General features: G+C 41.9%; 1 protein-coding gene and 1 long non-coding RNA gene across 2 annotated transcripts in view; both read right to left on the bottom strand.

The window, feature by feature from the left end:
- dop1a (DOP1 leucine zipper like protein A) overlaps nt 1-19,343 on the bottom strand; it is a 33,984-nt gene that overhangs the window by 2,444 nt on the left and 12,197 nt on the right. Inside the window, 24 exon segments of the mRNA XM_085176479.1 lie at nt 46-175; nt 366-530; nt 646-701; nt 795-931; nt 1,040-1,192; nt 1,382-1,443; nt 1,707-1,856; nt 2,034-2,143; nt 7,274-7,353; nt 7,742-7,886; nt 8,038-8,104; nt 8,472-8,576; nt 8,722-8,777; nt 9,078-9,212; nt 9,471-9,596; nt 10,684-10,866; nt 11,109-11,220; nt 11,450-13,571; nt 13,666-13,931; nt 14,063-14,163; nt 14,238-14,390; nt 14,476-14,759; nt 14,904-15,426; nt 17,076-17,342. Of these exon segments, the coding sequence (XP_085032605.1) occupies nt 46-175; nt 366-530; nt 646-701; nt 795-931; nt 1,040-1,192; nt 1,382-1,443; nt 1,707-1,856; nt 2,034-2,143; nt 7,274-7,353; nt 7,742-7,886; nt 8,038-8,104; nt 8,472-8,576; nt 8,722-8,777; nt 9,078-9,212; nt 9,471-9,596; nt 10,684-10,866; nt 11,109-11,220; nt 11,450-13,571; nt 13,666-13,931; nt 14,063-14,163; nt 14,238-14,390; nt 14,476-14,759; nt 14,904-15,426; nt 17,076-17,342 (5,688 nt within the window).
- LOC146507996 (uncharacterized) lies at nt 2,897-6,100 on the bottom strand. Its single transcript, XR_014876704.1, has 2 exons — nt 5,035-6,100; nt 2,897-4,875 (listed from the first exon to the last, which is right to left on the bottom strand). It is a non-coding gene; the product is annotated as an uncharacterized LOC146507996 (long non-coding RNA).

The following is a 19,343-nucleotide window of genomic DNA, read 5'->3' as shown; positions in this document are numbered from 1 at the left end:
TCTTCATTATTTAATAACCTGTGCAGACAAGAGAAGATGAGATACCTTGGCTCGTTTCCTCAGCAGCTTCACTAGTCGGACAATGTAGGGCTTAAACTCTCTCTGGTGAGTCCCCTGACGTCTCACTTCCAACCCCGAATCGTCTGAAGCCTCTGGGATGAAGGCCCAGCGATACCTGTAATGAGGCGTGACATACTCAGAATGACTCAGAACAGCTTTAAAGGAGTGAAATTCACATAACCAATTATCACAATGTACCCTTCCACATCTCAAATACTGACAGACAGGCACACACTTCTACCTAAACAAATTATGTCTGTTATTGATTCCCTGACGATGACATGCAAGCTAGTGTCTGTACTGACATCTGAAACTGAGGCAGGCTCTCGGGAGGCAGCGCCAAGGCCAGATCCAGAAGCTTGCAGGCAGAGAGATAGAGGTTGAGCCAGCGTTGACTGTTGTAGGAGGTGGAGAAGCCGTTCCCTCCAGAATAGGTGGTCTCTAGCCCAGCCACAGATGGCCCGGATGTCCTACAGGTGAACAGGGTTTTGTTTAAAAAACAAACAAACAGGAAGACAGGAGTGAGTTGTCTGTGATGTACATTTACCACCACAGACCAGTTTGTTATAACAACACTTTGTATACCTTGATATGTCCTCATCTGCTGTCAGCTCCTGCTCCATCAGTAGAAACACCTGAACCTGCAACATACAAATGCGTGAGTGTGTCAGTTTGGGTAAAACACAGGCACAGCTGCAGCAGGGGTCAGATTTTATGTAGCCTGTATTGCTAACCAGCTCAGTGATCATGGTGGGCCACAGAGAGGTGAGGTGCTGAGGTGACATGCGCAGCAGCAGCACTCTGAAGAACAGGAACACCTGAGCATGAAGGATGGGCACCTGAGGCAGACGCAAGCTCTCCACGAGACGCTCTGTGGACACACACGTTAGAAGAAAAAATACCTAATAACTTCAGCTGGGCTTTCAGGCGACGGATAATATTAAGGAACTTCAGAGTGGTGTTTTCTGTGTGTGGTTACCTTGTATGTCAGGCAGATATTTCTGATACTGGTCCACTTCGCTGCTGTAGATGGTGAAGGCCAGACGTTTAAGCAGCATGGCCCTCTGCTCCAGCTCAGCATCTCTGTTGGTGAACAGACTCAGGGAACTGCTCTGGGCTACAGCCACCCGAGCTAACAGGAACACACACACACACACAAATGTGACGTGTTATTACTTCTCCTGCCAGTCTTTTAGCTTTTAATATCTGTAACATATTAGAATGTTTTGAGCCGTCAGTAAGTGGAGGGAGTGGTCTGATAAATGATCTGTGACTGCACCCAGTGATACATCTCCAAATTCTAATAGGGAAACTAGCTTACTCATGAGGTCTCTGAATGTGGTCTTGTCATGAGTCATCAAGTGGTCAATGATCGCTCTCCAGCTGCAAAAAGGAGGAAATTATGGAATAATTTCTACAAGCACAGCTCTGTTATATTTGGCAACAGATTATCTTCATGCAAAACCAAAACATAGTGAAGCTTTTACTTTAAAATCTCTCTCTTATGTAGATGAAGTGTCTTTGTTTATAATTCTATCCCCCTTCAATTGTGATCTCTTAAGTGCATTTCTCTCTTGTAATAACTTGCATTACAGCTGTAGAAGTCTTCACCCACACACAGTTAGTTTCCTCTCCTTCCTACTCACTGGCTGACGCAGGAGGAGTCCATCTGGAAGAAGGTGTGGTCCATGAAGAGGTCGAAGGCCTCCTTCTTCCAGGCACGCCGGGTGTACTGATACCCACTTAGACTGCTCAACAGTTGGATACAAGCCCGGTAGCTGGGGGCGTTGTGAGCGCTGACAGAGAAAAATTAGGAATGACCAGGATGTGAACCATCCATGCAGACATTCAATGCGTTTTATTATTGATTATCATTACTAATTTTTTTTTTTTTTTTAAAAAGAAGAAAATACATAGTGTTATTTCTCAATGAGGACAAAAGCAGAACACAATACAAAGAAGCTCATCCACACCTGTGGTTGCGGAGGTAGGGAACTACGTAGTGCATGATATTAACCAGCAGCGGAATCACCTTCTCCTTCTCATCACTGTAGAACACCATGTCCAACAGATGAGCCAGCACCTGGCGGATACAACCAACATTCATTGTGTTGTTTACATCAAAATCTTAGTAAATGGGACGAAACCAAGCAACATTTTTCAAAAGTAGAGAGCAGATAGTTACGGCCACTGAGCCTCAACACCTGCTTCCTATGTTGTTTGGTTGCAGATTAACACTCTGTAGAACTTCAAAGTCCTACCCTTTCGTTTGTCCTCGGGACCAAAAATTGTCCCGCCCCAAAAAGTGCTTTAAAAATGTTATATATCAATATTTTTTTCCACTTTAAATTAGTCAGTCTTTTAAAACTACTTCTGCTTAAAATATCCACATTAAGTTTTAATTATATTTTCATTGTTTTAACCCTTTAAATACCAGTTTGGGTACATGAGCGCCCTGTTTTTTAACAGGGAAAAAAATAAAAAAATTTATATTTTCCATAAAATACATTTAAAGTAATATTTGATTGTTATTATAATTAGGCCTTTAGATGGTCCAAACATTAGCACCAACATTCATTTTGATCAATTATTATTTTTTGTGCAGGAGCACATTTTAAAAAAAATCCATCCTTTCGTGGTCCTCGGGACCAAAAATGGTCCCGCCCCAAAAAGTGCTCTAAAAGGTTATATATCAATATTTTTTTCCACTTTAAATGAGTCAGTCTTTTAAAACTACTTCTGCTTAAAATATCCATATCAAGTTTTAATTATATTTTCATTGTTTTAACCCTTTAAATACCAGTTTGGGTACATGAGCGCCCTGTTTTTCAACAGAAAAAAAATAAAAACTTAAATATTTTTCATAAAATGCATTTGAAGTAATATTTGATTGTTATTATAATTAGGCCTTTAGATGGTCCAAAGATTGGCACCAACATTCATTTTGATCCATTATTATTTTTTGTGCAGGAGCACATTTTAAAAAAAATCCATCCTTTCGTGGTCCTCGGGACCAAAAATGGTCCCGCCCCAAAAAGTGCTCTAAAAGGTTATATATCAATATTTTTTTCCACTTTAAATGAGTCAGTCTTTTAAAACTACTTCTGCTTAAAATATCCATATCAAGTTTTAATTATATTTTCATTGTTTTAACCCTTTAAATACCAGTTTGGGTACATGAGCGCCCTGTTTTTCAACAGAAAAAAAATAAAAACTTAAATATTTTTCATAAAATGCATTTGAAGTAATATTTGATTGTTATTATAATTAGGCCTTTAGATGGTCCAAAGATTGGCACCAACATTCATTTTGATCCATTATTATTTTTTGTGCAGGAGCACATTTTAAAAAAAATCCATCCTTTCGTGGTCCTCGGGACCAAAAATGGTCCCGCCCCAAAAAGTGCTCTAAAAGGTTATATATCAATATTTTTTTCCACTTTAAATGAGTCAGTCTTTTAAAACTACTTCTGCTTAAAATATCCATATCAAGTTTTAATTATATTTTCATTGTTTTAACCCTTTAAATACCAGTTTGGGTACATGAGCACCCTGTTTTTTAACAGAAAAAAAATAAAAACTTAAATATTTTTCATAAAATGCATTTGAAGTAATATTTGATTGTTATTATAATTAGGCCTTTAGATGGTCCAAACATTAGCACCAACATTCATTTTGATCCATTATTATTTTTTGTGCAGGAGCACATTTTAAAAAAATCCATCCTTTCGTGGTCCTAGGGACCAAAAATGGTCCAGCCCCAAAAAGTGCTCTAAAAGGTTTTATATCAATATTTTTTTCCACTTTAAATGAGTCAGTCTTTTAAAACTACTTCTGCTTAAAATATCCATATCAAGTTTTAATTATATTTTCATTGTTTTAACCCTTTAAATACCAGTTTGGGTACATGAGCGCCCTGGTTTTTTTTTTAACAGAATAAAACCAAAAACTTAAATATTTTTCATAAAATACATTTGAAGTAATATTTGATTGTTATTATAATTAGGCCTTTGGATGGTCCAAACATTGGCACCAACATTCATTTTGATCCATTATTATTTTTTGTGCAGGAGCACACTAAATGTCATATAGTGCCATATCAGGTTTATCATTTTTTGCATACACCAAATGCTTATTACCTTGTTTTGTTCTAAAATAAAATAGAAATTGTCTAAATAACAATACAAGATCACTTTGAATCAGAAAAACATTTATTTTAGAAGGATGAACATGAACATTTATGTTACTGGGAATCAGAGAAAGTTGTGTGTCCGCGGGACGTTGCAACACCTCCAGCGGTCCACTAGGTGCACCTTTGCGCGTCACGAGCAGCACCATTGCCCGCTGCCAGGAGATGGGGTCTGGGTCTTGGTGTCAGTGTCCCCAGCACAACACGTCCGACACCACGTGAAAACATTTTTTTTTTGTCGTAGCCCCAAACTGAATGTAACGATACTAATTTTTCACTCTTTTTGCTTCTCGCGAAACAAAGACACTTCTTCGCGCAGCCTAAACCTGCGCTAATTTGGCACGACATAGCACATGTGAATAGTAAGATTCAAGATTATTTTTTGTCACATGCACAGTTCAACACGTAGTGTACAACACGCAATTTAATGTGTTAAAAAGTTCCTTATGCTTCACCCACGAATGGCGCTTCTCTGTTATGCGGCCACGTTGAGTAGCGGCCAGACCCGCGCTGCGCGCCCGCCACCGTGGAGACTACACGGGATACGGGCAGCCGGACGGCCGGGGTCTGGGTCGTGTGCCCAAGATCACAAGCGCAGCCTTATCACCAACGTTTAGAAGTAATTTGCTGCGTAGACAATAAAACAAGAGGATCCACAATAAAACTAGAGGATTTTTATTTGTTTACATCCATAGTAAACAAAGAAATCCCATCGGAAGGACTTCACGGCCATCGTAACATTTAAAAATTAATAATTTTCCGTAATAATAATGTAACAATACTTACGTTTAACTTCTCACGAAAAGATCAGCATTTTTCGTAGTCCCGACTGCGATCAGGGTGTTTATCCCAAAGATTTGGTAGCGCACAGGTAGCCACCAAATGGCTACCTGTGCGCGCCGATAACGGCGGCCAGCCTCGCCATTGTCCGTAAGTTTTTCGAAATTCCACCGTGACGGTTCCCTCGGATCTCCGCTTCGCTCACAATTTGCAGGTGGTTGTGTCGCTAACCGATTTGTGACCGTTGAATAAATAAAAAGAGGAAAAAAAACCGCGTCTCTCCCACATGTGTCTCTCTCTGGCTTGTTTACAAACGCACCAAATGGCTTCCCGTCAGTAACTACTTCCGGGTCATAGGTGATTTAACCGCAGCAGTTTTAAAAAATTGTATTTCAAGGTAAAAAATAATTAATTTTATTTAAGTAATTTGGTTTTGGTCCTTGCTTTTATTTAATTTGTTTACATTGCTGTGTGGCCGTCTGAGAGAAAATACTTTTGAAAGAAAAAGTGTGTTTGTGTGTCTTTTTTTCTTTTTTTAGACATAAAGGCCTTTATATTTTTAAAAAAGCACAGTTACTATTATCTAACATCATTATTCAACACTGATAGTGACACACAACACCAATTCTTTCACTTTTTGTTGCAGAACGACACGCTCAAAATCTTTAATTTTGGCTGAAGTGCGTTCATTGCTTGAAATATGAGAAAAGGGCGCCATCTGATGGACAAATGAAAAAATTACAAGTTTAAGGTCCGGACTCCAAAATGGCACCATAACTGAGACAATTACATTAACCGTTGTAAAAATAATGGTGGTATGAAAAATAGCGTTTATAATGGGTTTCAAAGGGACAGAAATCGGCCACGAGGTTCGATAGTGGATGTATGCCTTTAGCTCAGCCATTTAAGCTCATTTAAGAAACTCAGACTGAAATTTTAAAATAAAATGAAAAAAAGAAACCTGTTTGAAAATTTGGCTATATTCCATTAAACACAGTGGAAATGGCGTGGAATTAAAAAACGCAAAGGCCACGAAATGGTCCCAGGTTCTACCAAGTGTTAAAAAAAAAAAAAAAGCCATAAGACAGAGACTGCGGGGGGGGGGGGGGGGGGGGGGATCCACCCAGGTGAGCAAACATTTTTAAATAACATGCATGTTCTGATGAGTACAGAAGTTAAAGTTAATTATGATAATGCTTTAACCTCTTAAGCCCCAAGCATACCTGATCTCCTGCTTTTTGCCCCCTTATCAGGGGGCGTTGGGGCTTAAGAGGTTAAAATGACTGCTCAATTAAATGCTGACTGATGCTTCCAAAAGAAGTTGTAAAAACCACATTACACCAAAGAGACTTAAACTGAAGCATCCTTGAAGTTGGCTGCCTTGAACACCATCCAACCACTGCATTGTGCGTTTTTTATGCTGGCATAGTTTCCAGTGCTTGCACACCTTAATATTTTTCTTGAAACAGTAAGTTTCTCATTCATTACTTTGTGCATATTAAGGTTTTGGACACAGTAGCATGCTAAACAGCGCTCTTTTCTCACACAGTTTCCCCACTCTTGGTTGCTTTATTTACAAGCCACATCACACATCAAAAATGTTACCGATATGATACATATTTGACTGCATACTTAACTTTATTTCTGCTTAAATAAATGTGTTTTTCACAAAAGTCATGTACATTCCACATTTTGTCACATCCTTTCTGCCATTAGGTACTTTTATCCAAAGAGTGAAAAATAAGAAATGACCATCACACTACTCACCAGCTACTAGATGCATAAACTGCAGTGCAGGACATATTTGATGAACTGCCTTATATGCATCCATCCATCTATAAACTGCACCCATGAAGCATGGGCAATATCTGCGTAATGAGCTCCACTCTGAGCTAAAACAGCCAAAACATTGGAGGTGGCCACCGATTTCAATTATCCACCTCCTCCAAAGCATAACACTTAACTCAGCACATGAATTTATTGGTTCATTAATAATGGTTTAAGAGTTTGAGAGGTGGTTATAAATCAGCTCTAAGAAGTTCAGATGGACCATGGGGGTGGGGAGGTGCTTGATAGCGACAGGCCTAAACATTGCTGGGAGAGCTAGTATGAGCTAGAAATATGAGCGAGAGCAGCTTGAAGCATAATCAAGATGAACAGTGGAATGAAGCAGCACAGTCACTGACTGATGGCTTGAGAAACAAAGACAGGGCTGAACTGAGTCACAGACACTCAGGTGTTTTACCTCGGCCAATAGCGTGAGGGCGTGCACACTGTACACTGATGGAGTGAAGCTGGAGGCCTCCATCACTGTGAGCATTAAATCTACAAAACACACATACCAAACATTAGCAGCAGCTACACAACAGATAATAACACATCCACGCTGAAGCACCCCAAAACTATTCATATTTCACATGTTTTCAGACATGTTAGCTCCTGTGAACACAAGTTTATAAGTGCTTTGCTTGAGCTGAGTTACGTTAAGAATTATTGTCTGGCATTCAGATTGAACCCGAAAATGTTAGCTACATTTATGACTCTGCTATCTGAATTCACAGAATTACCGAAATCATCTTTAAAAAAAAAACCCACCATCCATGGCAGAAGCAGAGAATGTAGTTGGTGTTAAGGCCAGGCATGTTTAGTGTGACTATCAAGCAACATAGCCAACAGCCTTTTCATGTATGATCGTAAAGTTCAGGCAGCGCACCTTCTACATCAGCTTCCAGGTTGGTTCCATCCACAACGATCTGAGGAGAAGGTTTCACCTCCAGGTTCCTCCTCAGCCACGTGGTTTGCTCCAACGAGGAGCCTGCAACCGTCCCAATGGCCTCCACCACTTTATGGGTCACGTCCTGAACATACAAATGATTTTGATTCCCTCAGTGTTCTTGTTGTGCTTAATTTGATTGTATCCAGCACGTTATAATCCAGCATGTCTGTAGAGCATGGACTTGTCACACTATTATCTACAATCAAAAGAACAGTTCTGGCTGCAGTACCTACCTGCAGCTCTCTCTGGTCCTTCTTGCTCTCCAGATTAGGGTTCTTCAAAATGAACTCGTTTAGAACTCTGGAGAAGAAAAACAAAGGAGCAAAGGTATTAAATAAGTTAAAATTAAAAACTGTATTTTGGAAAATCCTGACAGAGACCTTCATTTACCCCAGTTACAAAAGAAAAGAGACATTTTGTTGAAGCAGGATTCTATCAGAGTAAGCTGTATCTTGTTTGCTTAGTATAACTGGTTCCACTTGCCTTGTTAAATTTATAGCATTAAGACTTTCTTTAACTATTTCAAAATAAAAGCCTTCTGGAGCTAAACTGGACAGAAACACAGAAAACAGCTTTATACAAAGAATGACAAAGCAAAGTGAATCATACCACTGTTTACTCAGTTTATGTTTACTGGACTACTGTAACACCCAGGAGAGAAACGTACCCCAATATGAGAAACTGTCCTGGAGCGGGCAGGCCCAGCTGTATAGAGTCCTTCAGCAGTGCCAACAGAGATGGCCAGCTATCAACCAAACTGGAAACAGGAATCCTAGCACAGAAAGAGGCAACATCATAAATTCAGAGTGGTTAGTTGTCGTAATTATACACACAAGGAAAGAGTGTATTCTATGTATATCGGAATTCAACAGATATGGTGTCTAATTATATAATTATGTGAGAAGCTGTGTACTCACCTCTGGACATAAGAATAGAAGAACTGCAGCATGCAAACCTCTAGAGAGAGGTGCTTCTGGAAAGCAGAAAAAAACAGTTATTATAATGACTGAACTCTAACTGAAAGATTTCAAGGTATCCTATGAGAAAAGGGATCAAAATGAAAAAGCACCCCTCTAAAACAAACCGTAAAGCCTCTGAAGCAGAAAATCATGGCAACAATTACCACAGTTCTTCATTTTTACTGACATAAATCATAATGATTCTCTTGATATTCATATGAGTACATTCCTGTCCTAGCATTGTTATGCAAAATTTAGAAGTAAGACAAAAACAGATAAAGACTGGCTTGAGCAACAAACACCAAAACACCAACCTTGTCCTTGGCAATAGCAGGCGGCTGTTTCAGGACCTCTTTGACTGTTTGCATAACAGTCTCAGTGCGCATGGCGCTGACAGAGCGAACCAGTTCAACTAGCAGCAGTTGCTCTTCACTGGCTACAGGAATCACCTGAAAGAAAGTCATTCAGACTCAATGGAAGAAATGCAATGATTTCAAGAGTGTAATCAAATTGAGGCATACTGGACCCTGGTTAAACACTCCTATTAAGAGAAAGAGAACAAATGTGAAAATATATAACTTTAGCATGCTTTTAGAAATAACCACACTTTGTCATTTACTACAGCAAATAGGAAAAATATTTTGTGTTATTTAAATAGCTTCAAATGGAGGCATTGAGACAATCGTCCACATTTTAATTGTGTATACCTTATTTCTGACTGGAGTCTTGACCTGTTTCCTCTCATTCCAAACGTAGGCTATAGCTGCCATGAAATGAGCGCCATGATTCATGGAGATTGGACCCAGCAGCTCTAGGATCTGCTGACGGAGGTTCTGCAGAAACAATGCACAAACATTAACCATACTTCTACCATCAACATCCTATAATTTCAGTCTATCTTGCAGAGCTCTGATTTCCCCAGGATACAGCTGCAAACAGTTTACTTCCCTAAAAGCTCACATGTCATATTCAAATATGTATAACACGCAACTTTCCACAGTGAGCATATAAGTGACACAATAAACTGTTAAAGAACATTTAAACTGGGCCTTGCACTTCGCATATGTAAAGTCGGTTACAAAAGTAACCAAGTTATTTAGTCCTAATTATTCCTCCATCAGGGACTCGGGGCCTGTAATAGTTACAAGTTATTTCAATTGCAGGATACGATTCACCCCAATATCTCTGCGAAATTACATTTCCATCCCACCTCAGTAAAAAAAAAACATGAAATGTTATCTGCAAGGGGCAAATAATTATCTATAACGGCAGAAAGAAAATCCTTAAGCACCAATAATGAGATTCTGTTTTAGTATTGCTTTATGAGTTATAGAGCCAAGCAGCAACTCTTCAGGTTAGGTAACAACACAAGGTTAACAGGCTATCTGGCTTTATTTGGGCCCAACTTGCAGAATTTACTGCGTCTTTGCTCATGCCTACAAATCATTGTTTCGATTTAAACCAATTATTAAGAGCAGCATCACTTCACTAGGATAGATCATCACATTAACTTACAGTGCTTGCTCCAGACCTGTCGACAAACCAGATACTAAATAATCAGATCACTGTAACAGCTCTACTTCTTTCCCACATGAGTTGAACAGGTAAACCAAGAATCAATAGAGCCAGCTCTTGAGTAGTCAGACAACTAAGGAAAACAAGACCAAGATAAAACTCCATTATTCAAGTTTCTGGTCGATACTTGGTCTCTGTGTCTGTGCTGATGCCAAAGGCATTTCAGATCATCTGTGAAAGAAAAAACACTTCTGAAGGTAAGTTATCTGAAATAAAATCTATTAATGAAAATCTTCTAAAAGTCTTAATATTAGAGGCTCCTTTCACCCAATTCAGTCAATTTGAGCAGTCTAACTATGAGACCAGACTGACTAGACAACCATGAATACATTTCAACTTATATACCTTAGTGGAGCCAAGGTTGATATTAGATGTGGAAGCAGCAGAGGCAGCAGCTGGCTTGTCAGAGTTATCAGCCTGGTGGAGGACACTCCAAAGGAGGGTGACAGAAGACATGATGGTGTGGAGGATGGACAGGATGCCTGATCGAGCCTCAGCCAGGTGCTTCTGATCAACACTCACGTGTAACTAAACAGCAGAACATACAGCAAGACACTGAATGCTAGTATACTGCAAAGCTTTAGACAATGAAACAGAAAATGTGTAAAACCTCATTATGATTATCCTCACTAATGTATCAAATAAGGAAACCACTATTTTAAAATATAAGGCATTGCTTTGTGTAAATGAGTCTATGTAAAGGCCTAGAAATATTCACTGAGGTATCAGAATGCAGTCTGCTGCAATCATGTGGTGCATGATGCCCTCACCTGGTGGTACTGGGAGGTGGGATCCAGTAGGCAGTAATGGATGATGGCTGTCACGCCCTCTAGCAAAGTCAGAATCAGGTCAGGAGGAATGCAGAGAGCCATCCACTGTGGTCTAAAAAGCATGGAGAATAAGCAGTTTAAACATGAAATATTTCAAATGAACAAAAAAGCATAACATTTTACACAGTTATAGAGGCATTTTAGAGAAAATTACTTGCAAGTGAATCACTACATAAGATGGTCAAGGCTGCCCTCTGGTGACCAAGCCATGCCATGGCATTTTACTGCACTGTACCGCTGATCTGTTACATAGTTAACAAGATCCATCTAGACATTAATACCTGGTGTCAGTGATCCCAGTCTCATAGCGGTACTGCTGGAGAAGATTATCCAGGTTCCTGCAGAGCTGCAGAGTGACCGAGGCCACAACCCTCCTTAGGACTCTCCCCATGTAGGGTAGTGTGGCTGTGATGAGTCCGATCCACTGTGGGTGCATCTTGCACGCGTGGTGCTGATGCAAGGCCCTGATGACCGAACAAAGGAACATACCCTGTGCTGTGATAGGCTGTCCGTGGAGGTACTGCAGTGATGTCATTGGCTGCTGAGGGTTGACATGCTCCACTTCCCCACCCAATATCTCAAACCCTGCTCCAGCACTGCCTCCAGTCCCTCCACCTCCTACCCCTCCTACTACAGGTTCTGCTCCTTCATCAGCTGGCAGAAGGACCCTGTGCTCAAGCACAACAAGACTCTGCAGCAGTCTGAGCAGCTGGGCCTGGACTGCACTACAGCTGTCTATCTGGTCTTCTGACAGGTTGATAATGCTGTCCTCAGATAGACCTTCTTCCACTGTGGCCATGTTGACCCCTGCCACCCTCTGCTCGTGCCATTTCTGAGCACTGAATATGGAAGAGAGAAGGCAGTGTAGAACCACCTTCTGAACTTTGCACTTAGAGAGGACATCGCTTATAAAACTAGCAAAGCCCTTCGCTGAGCCACCTGTGACTTTGGCTAGCTCGCTGAAAAGGAGAGTTAAGACCTCCACACTGGTTAACTGCATGGCCCGGTTCCCTGCCAAGTCCTGAGGGCCTGCAGGCACATGAGCAGAGTAATAACTTCTTAGGAAGTAGAGACAGAGTGAGATGATGATCTCCAGGTACATGGCACTGCGGAATGAATGGGAGTGGGAGTCCTGGGAAATGGGGCAGTAAAAGTCTTTGCCCATGACAGAAACACGGTGACGGGCTAGGAGGTTTTGAAGCAAAGACAGCTGTGGGGTGTAGGTGTTGTTGATGCTGGTGGTGGAGATGGCGCTCACAAACCCTGAGGGAGCAGCTCTAAGCATGGCTGCAATGGCTGACAGGGCGTGGAGTGCCCGGGAAGAGTCATAAAGCTGGAGGTAGAGGAGGACGTGCTGGTAGAGGGGGTGGATGTTAAAACGAGGTGGGGCAGAGGATGATCTGCGTCCTGTAACGCTGACACCCCCAACAGTCATCCCAGAGCCCCCGCTGGGAGAGCCTGTGTCGCTCTCTATCTCCGACACCTCACCTTCCCCGCAGCTGTACCAGTTTTCTAGATCTAAACTATCACCAAAGAAAATACTGGGCGGGCGCAGTTTGTCTGCTTGATTTGCCTTCCTCTGTCTCTCCTCTTCCTTCCTCTTAGTCTTCTTGATCTTTGGCTTTGCCCCTGGAGACTTGTCTGCCAGCTTCTCCATAATTTTCCCTTTAAGGCTAAGCTGGATGCTGCTATGGCTACGTTTGCGGGCCTGAGGGTCATCCACCTGAAGGGTGTGGTCTGGGGTGGCCGGGTTGGAGCTGTCTGGCAAAGTGACAATGGAAGGAGAGGAACTATGGCGGGTAATGCCCTCTTTGTGCTGTCCGTCTACTGATGTAACAGCTGGTGCGATGGTGAGAAATTCCAGTGTGCCTTCAGCCAACATCTCCGGCACAGTCTGGTGGTTGGAACAATGAGGAAGCCCAGAGTCCAGGCGGGTACCAGTGGATATATCCGAGGAGGTGCTGTCAGTGTCGGTTTGGGGCCAGTTTTCAGGTGGATATGATACTTCAAGAGAGCCCTCATCAACTAGCTGTAGAACTCTGTTGATGAGTTCGCCTAAAACACAAGACACAACTTCCTCTATAGAATCCTCAGAGGGGTCATCTGAGGATCCAGGTTGTGGGTCTGAGCCATTTATCATGCATTTGACTCCCTCTGGTTCCTCAAAGCTGCCATTTTCCACTGTAGAAGAATGAGACCCAGTGGAGTCTGAACTCTGAGGCTCCCCCTGTTGGTGAGCAGGCTGATATTCACCAGCTAGATGCAAGTTCTCACTGCTCAGACTCATTATGGACAGGCTGTCACTCAATGGGTTTACAGTCAGGCAGAATGGCTCCATGTCACCCACTGTCAAACCTCGGAGATCCTCTTGTCCAACCCTCTCACTCTGGATCTGACTGAAGTCTAAGGAAAAGTAAGGAGGAGATAAAAGGAAAATTTACATAAAGAACCAAAGTGAAGCCAAAGTTCAAAAAGACAGTTAAAGGTTAGTGCTCACTGTCTGAGAAGCCAGAGTCTCTGTGGTAAATGGGTTCTGATGGCTCCCGTTCAGGCGGTTCAGGGAATACTTGGGCTAAGTGGCGCTGCGCCTGCACCCTCTGAATGGAGACTCGGTGGGTCTTGGGATGGAGCAAGAGGAGGAGGAGTGGTTCGAGGACCCGGGCAATGTCATGTCTTTGAAGGACCTGATTCAGCCAAGCCCGACCAACTGCACTGGTACATGGATCCCAGTAGCTCAGGCAGTCCAGCATTATAAAGAGAGATCTGAGGGATAAAGACAACAGTAAGACAAAGGAAAAATGAAAAGGAATTTAAGAAAAAGGGGTCATCAAATCTACTAATGGTGGATACTTTCATCAGCACAATTTCCATATGATCAGCAGTTTCACATGTACCTGTCAAATGTGCGACTAAACGGAGAAGACTTGGTGATGTTCAAATCTCGCGTTAAATGCCACAGCACAGAGAATTTAACGTGGGCCTCCAGACGAATTTGCTGAAACAGAAACATGCTTCAGCATGGATTTCTTTTATCTGATTTTTGCCTGGTAATGTGAGCACTATGCTGACCTTGTCCCTGTGCATGAGTTGCTGGCTGATGACATCCTCGCAGATGCTGGAAGAAGGAACGAGGTTGTGAAGCTGGTAGAAAAGTTCCACACTGCGCTGATGGTGCTGAGGGGTTCCCTCACTCAGCTGGTCCCACAAAATCAGAGCCACCGACTGAGCAAAACATTAAATGGGGTTAAAAAAAATTAAAGAAAAAAAGGCCAAATAGTTCCACTGCAATCTGGAACCAGATCTCTACCTTGAAGAAGTCTGTCTTGTCAGCAATGTGCTTTAGGATTCCCTGAGTGAGCGGCGGCCTGATGACTACAGCCACTCGACCCTGGCTTGGACTCATGGGCTGGGTGGACTCGGAGCTGGCGCCAGATGCCACACTTTCAGCAGTAACCATGGCAACAGACTGGGTAAGCCCAACTAGGTCCATGAGGAGGGATATGGCTACACATTGCAGGCTGAAGTCACTGGCCAGGCAACAGGCATCCATCAGCGTCTGGAGCCACAGCGGGAGCCGGACCTGCTCACTCTCTGCATGGATGCAGCAGGGACAGAAAACATGTTAAAGACTTAACTAACATGAATTTGTGTCGACAAACTTTCCTTGTTCTTATTTACAATGATGTACAACTGTATGCACCCATTAGTGCATTTATTAACATAGACTGCACCTACCAAGCAGTTCTTCCTGTCTGGGTGAAGACTTGAGATTCCCCTCTGCGATGTAGACAGGGAAACTGGAGCATTCAAGGAAGAGTTGGCAGGCAGCCGTGAAGGCAGCAATGCACTCTTTTTGGACCATCCCAGAGCCCGAGCAAACCTCTGCATGATCAACATTCTGGGAGCTCTCTGAAACCAGGAGCCCTGATTGTGTCACTTCGCCTCTGTGACCCTCAACTTTGTTCACCTGCCCTGGGATAATGTATAAGGTGATGAGGCGGGAGAGAAACTGCTGGAAGTGCTCCAGGCAGCATTGCATGACTGGTTTGTCCAGAGGTTTAGAATGACACGGGCCTGAGGAGCGACGGCCTGTTCTGACTGTGGAGTGCAAATGAGGGGTGTGCTCTGCCTCTTCAGGAACGTCTCCTTGGTATTGGACAAACTCTGTGAAGCCACTCTCAGAGCGACAGCTGGGAGTGTTTTCCACATCCTCGAAGACATCCTCAGTGCCAGGGCCCTCCAGAGTGGAAGGGAGAGTCTGTCAAAAAAAAAAAAAAAAAAAAAAAGACAAAGGAAGAAAGATCGGCAAAAATGCAGACATTATCCATCTGTAAGTGGATTATTTTCTGAAAAACTCTCAGATTTCCTATTAATGATTTTTTTTTCTATACAAAACCAAAAAAAAGTATTAAGCTGAATGAAGGGTGTAGAGATGTTTTGAAGCATCATCATGGACACTGTCACAGCAGACCCTTTGAACTATAATTAGAAATTACATTTAAAATAGGACATCATAAATTTATCTAATAGCATTTTTTTTTACTCCAGAAGACATTGCAGAAAATGGTAAGACACCATATGGCAAAATTTGTTGAAGTTGCAGTTTTTGCTGCAAGTTACAGAATTCGTTTCTCATTTGCAACTTACTGATATAACTTGGTTTATTACTGATATAACACTGCTCAAGTAACTCAATCTCCACCTATAATATGATCTAAAGACACTTCCATCAAGTGCAGTGTATTGTTCATATAGTGACTTGAGCAGAAAATTACAGCCTTTGTCCATAAGAAATATGCACTCTGTTCAGTAAATAATCACTATGTGCTTAGCTATTAGTTAAAATAGTGGTAGCCTTGCAGCAGACACATAAAGTTTATGACTAGACTGGTCTTTATATAGTAAGGCTGCGTACACAGCTGCTGGGCCTGATCTGAGGGAGCATCCTGTTGCAGCGAGACTGACAGACTGAAGTTCTTACATTTCTTTATTCCGGCCAACCTTTGGGGGCCTCGAGGCTTCCTGGGATATATTTTGAGTGAGATAGCGTGTACATTATGGAGCTTGGACTCAGATGGCATGTTTGCTAGAACGTTCTCTATATGCCCCTCAGAGTGGGTGTAGGGGTGGGGTGTTACAGTATTCAATGGATGTATGCAGAATGTTTCCACTCTGATGGATATGGCAAACCCCAGAGGCATCGCGAGCTAGTTTATTCCTCTACTTCCTCAGAGGAAAAAGCGAGCCGGGCTCAGCTGTTGGGGAACCATCTTCTGCCTTTCTACTTGTCCTCTTTCAAGCCCCTCATGGGTCTCTCTCTCTCTCGCTCTCTCAACAGTCATGGCCCTCTCCAGCTCTGAGCACTGGACTGACTGAACTTTAAATCATGGCTCAATAGGCTTACAAACACTTAAAACAACCAGGTTGTTGGACAGGGACCAGAAGGACCTCAACAGCCGAAAGCAGCATTTGTTCCGAATAATCTTCAAATGACTTGTGTCAAGGGAGCGTGGAATGGCAGGGCCACCCAGCCAAAGACAGCACAGGCCAGAAGGCTGGCAGGAGGCACCAAGAGGCCCTGTTCATGGACCAGGACACACCATCAGAGCCTAAGCTGACGAGTTTTTGGCCAATAACTTGTAGGGTAAGCCAGTCAAATTAAGGTTTGATCCTTGTGTTTGGCAGCAACAGGGTCTATGTTTTTTTAAAGGATCAGAGACTAAACTAAATGATCAACAAAGTCAGAGCTTGGCAAAACACTGACTTCTCTTTTTAGTGCTTTATTTTTAACTTTGAATCTCTTTACTGTCATTAACCCCGACACTTTCCAATAATTATCTTTTTCCCTTGATCAGGAACTCCAACTCCCTTTTACACCCCTGAAACATTTTGAGACATTGTAATCACCTGTTTGTCCTCCGTGTCTCTGTTTTTGTCCCTTGCTGAGTTTGATGGCTTGCCGATAGAGCTGGAGAGGCCCTGAGTCTGAGGACCAGATGGCAGGGCCAGAGGGGAGACCAGTGGAGGTTGCACCTTGCTGAGAATCTTGGAGCACAGACGGAGGCAGTGGGTGAGCTCGCCGAGGCCCAGGGCCTGCAGGTGACAGGTCAGGGCTGCTACCATCCGCAACAGCAGTTGAGGGAGATGCTCTGTCTGGATTTCTATGTACGTCTCCTAAAAAAGTGCAAGGGAACAAAACAGAACTGAGTTGTGGAACTGAATATAATTACTGTGCATTTGAAGGGCTTAGAGGGGAACGTGATATAAAGTTATTACGCCTGTTAGCTATGCTGATGCTGGGCTTTAACTCTACAAAATTGTTAATAGAAGACAGTTTGCTTGATTAAATATTGTTAAATACAAATTCATATAAACAACTGAGTACCAAAGGACAAGTCAGTGGAATTTTTACATGCTTTCTTTTTAACTTACATGAGGTGTGAAAAAAGTTACAGGAACTGGCCCACAAATATCAAAAAAAGTACCCGATTTAATTCGTCTGAGCTCGTTCATCTTCTTGTGCACCACTTCCACTGCTGCTGCTATTTTTATTGGCTCTATGGAAATCCCATAATGACCACCGTCATTGCTCATCAAGCTAAGCTGAGCAGTATTCAGGAACCAGGAGCAGGATTGTTATGATTGTTGTTAACTTAGAGTTTGACTACCGACCTGAGACATCTGAAAAGGGACATTCAGTGAAACCACCCACCACATTGTAATGTTTGTTTACCACTGCAACACAATCTTCGCTCACAACTGGCACTACATGCCACATTATGGCAAGAAATCACTGTTTTGACACACTGGAGGAGATCCAGTACATCACAGAGGCACCAGTGCAAAGGGAGAGAACAGGTCTTCCTCTGAGGGATCTAAAAATAGCAGCAGCACTAAAAACAGTCTGGAAGTGCAGGAAAAAAAAAACATTTTAGACCAGAAAATTTGAATGTTCCTATTTGTTTATGATCACACCTTGAATCAATAAATTTAGTGTTGTATCATTTCAGTGAATGACCATGTGCTAATTCTAAAGAAGAACAAAGTGGAATATGCTATTTGATACGGTTTATCTGTTTATTAGTATATAGAATGTGTGTGCATCTTATATAAAGTCTAAATAAGAAAATAAAACTATCAATTTTTTTTACACATCAGAACAGGACAGAATTGGGTAAACACAACCGGATATGAACAACACATGATGTCATTTATTTATTTTACAAGCAAATAAGCCAAAATACAGAAGCAGTGTGAAAGCCAAAGTATATTCAAATTTTTAACAGCTTGTAAGCTAGTCCCCTTTAGAAGAAAAAACATGAAGAAATCATTTTTTGTCTCATCTGTCTATCAAAATGTGGAGGAATTTTGGCCCACTCTTATTCATAATGTTGCACTAGGTTGTTAAGGTTTGGAGGCATCTATTTATGTACAGCTGTCTTAAAGTCATGCAAAAGCATTTCAATCAGGTTGAGATCAGACTGTGATCGGGCCATTGCAACACCTTGATTCTTTTCTTTTTCAGCCAGTCTGTTGTATTTTTGGGGGGGATCATTATTCTATTACATGCCCCAGTTTCAGTCAGGCTTTAGCTGTCGGACAGATGGCCTCACATTTGACTTTCCCGAGTGTACTTTATTTTTATTTTAACTCGTTTGCATTTTTCTGTGTAATTTGGAATATGAACTACTTTAGGACGTGGTAAATCCCCCCCCCCCCCCTTTTTTTTTTATTTTTTTTTTATTTTTAAATCTGTAGTGGTTTAATCCAGAGCCTGTTTGGCCTTCGGCTTAACCTGTTAAATGCTAATTGGTCAGCTTGTTTATTTGTGAATGTGTGATTGGTCCACTTGGATTCCTTCTGTTTCCTGTTTTTTTATTTAAACACAAACTGTTTGATATTTTGTAATGACCCTGATGAAGGTCACAAGCCGAAACACATTTGTCAACCAATAAAGTTGTTCACTAATAATTTGAGTTTCGTTGGAGTCTTCACGTCATCAGATATTTATATTCTCCATGCACCTTGGAAGTAGTTGCAGTTGTGCCAGAAAAAATTGCTGGATACTCACGTTTGACTCAAGAATACTTTATTATACAGAGGAATTCATGGTGGACTCAATGACTGTAAGGTACCCAGATCCTGTGGCTGCAAAACCAAATCATCACCCCTCCA

This window comes from Neolamprologus multifasciatus, chromosome 11 (assembly GCF_963576455.1).
Source record: "Neolamprologus multifasciatus chromosome 11, fNeoMul1.2, whole genome shotgun sequence".
NCBI classification, from domain to species: domain Eukaryota; kingdom Metazoa; phylum Chordata; class Actinopteri; order Cichliformes; family Cichlidae; genus Neolamprologus; species Neolamprologus multifasciatus.
This window is presented reverse-complemented; position numbering and strand designations above follow the sequence as displayed.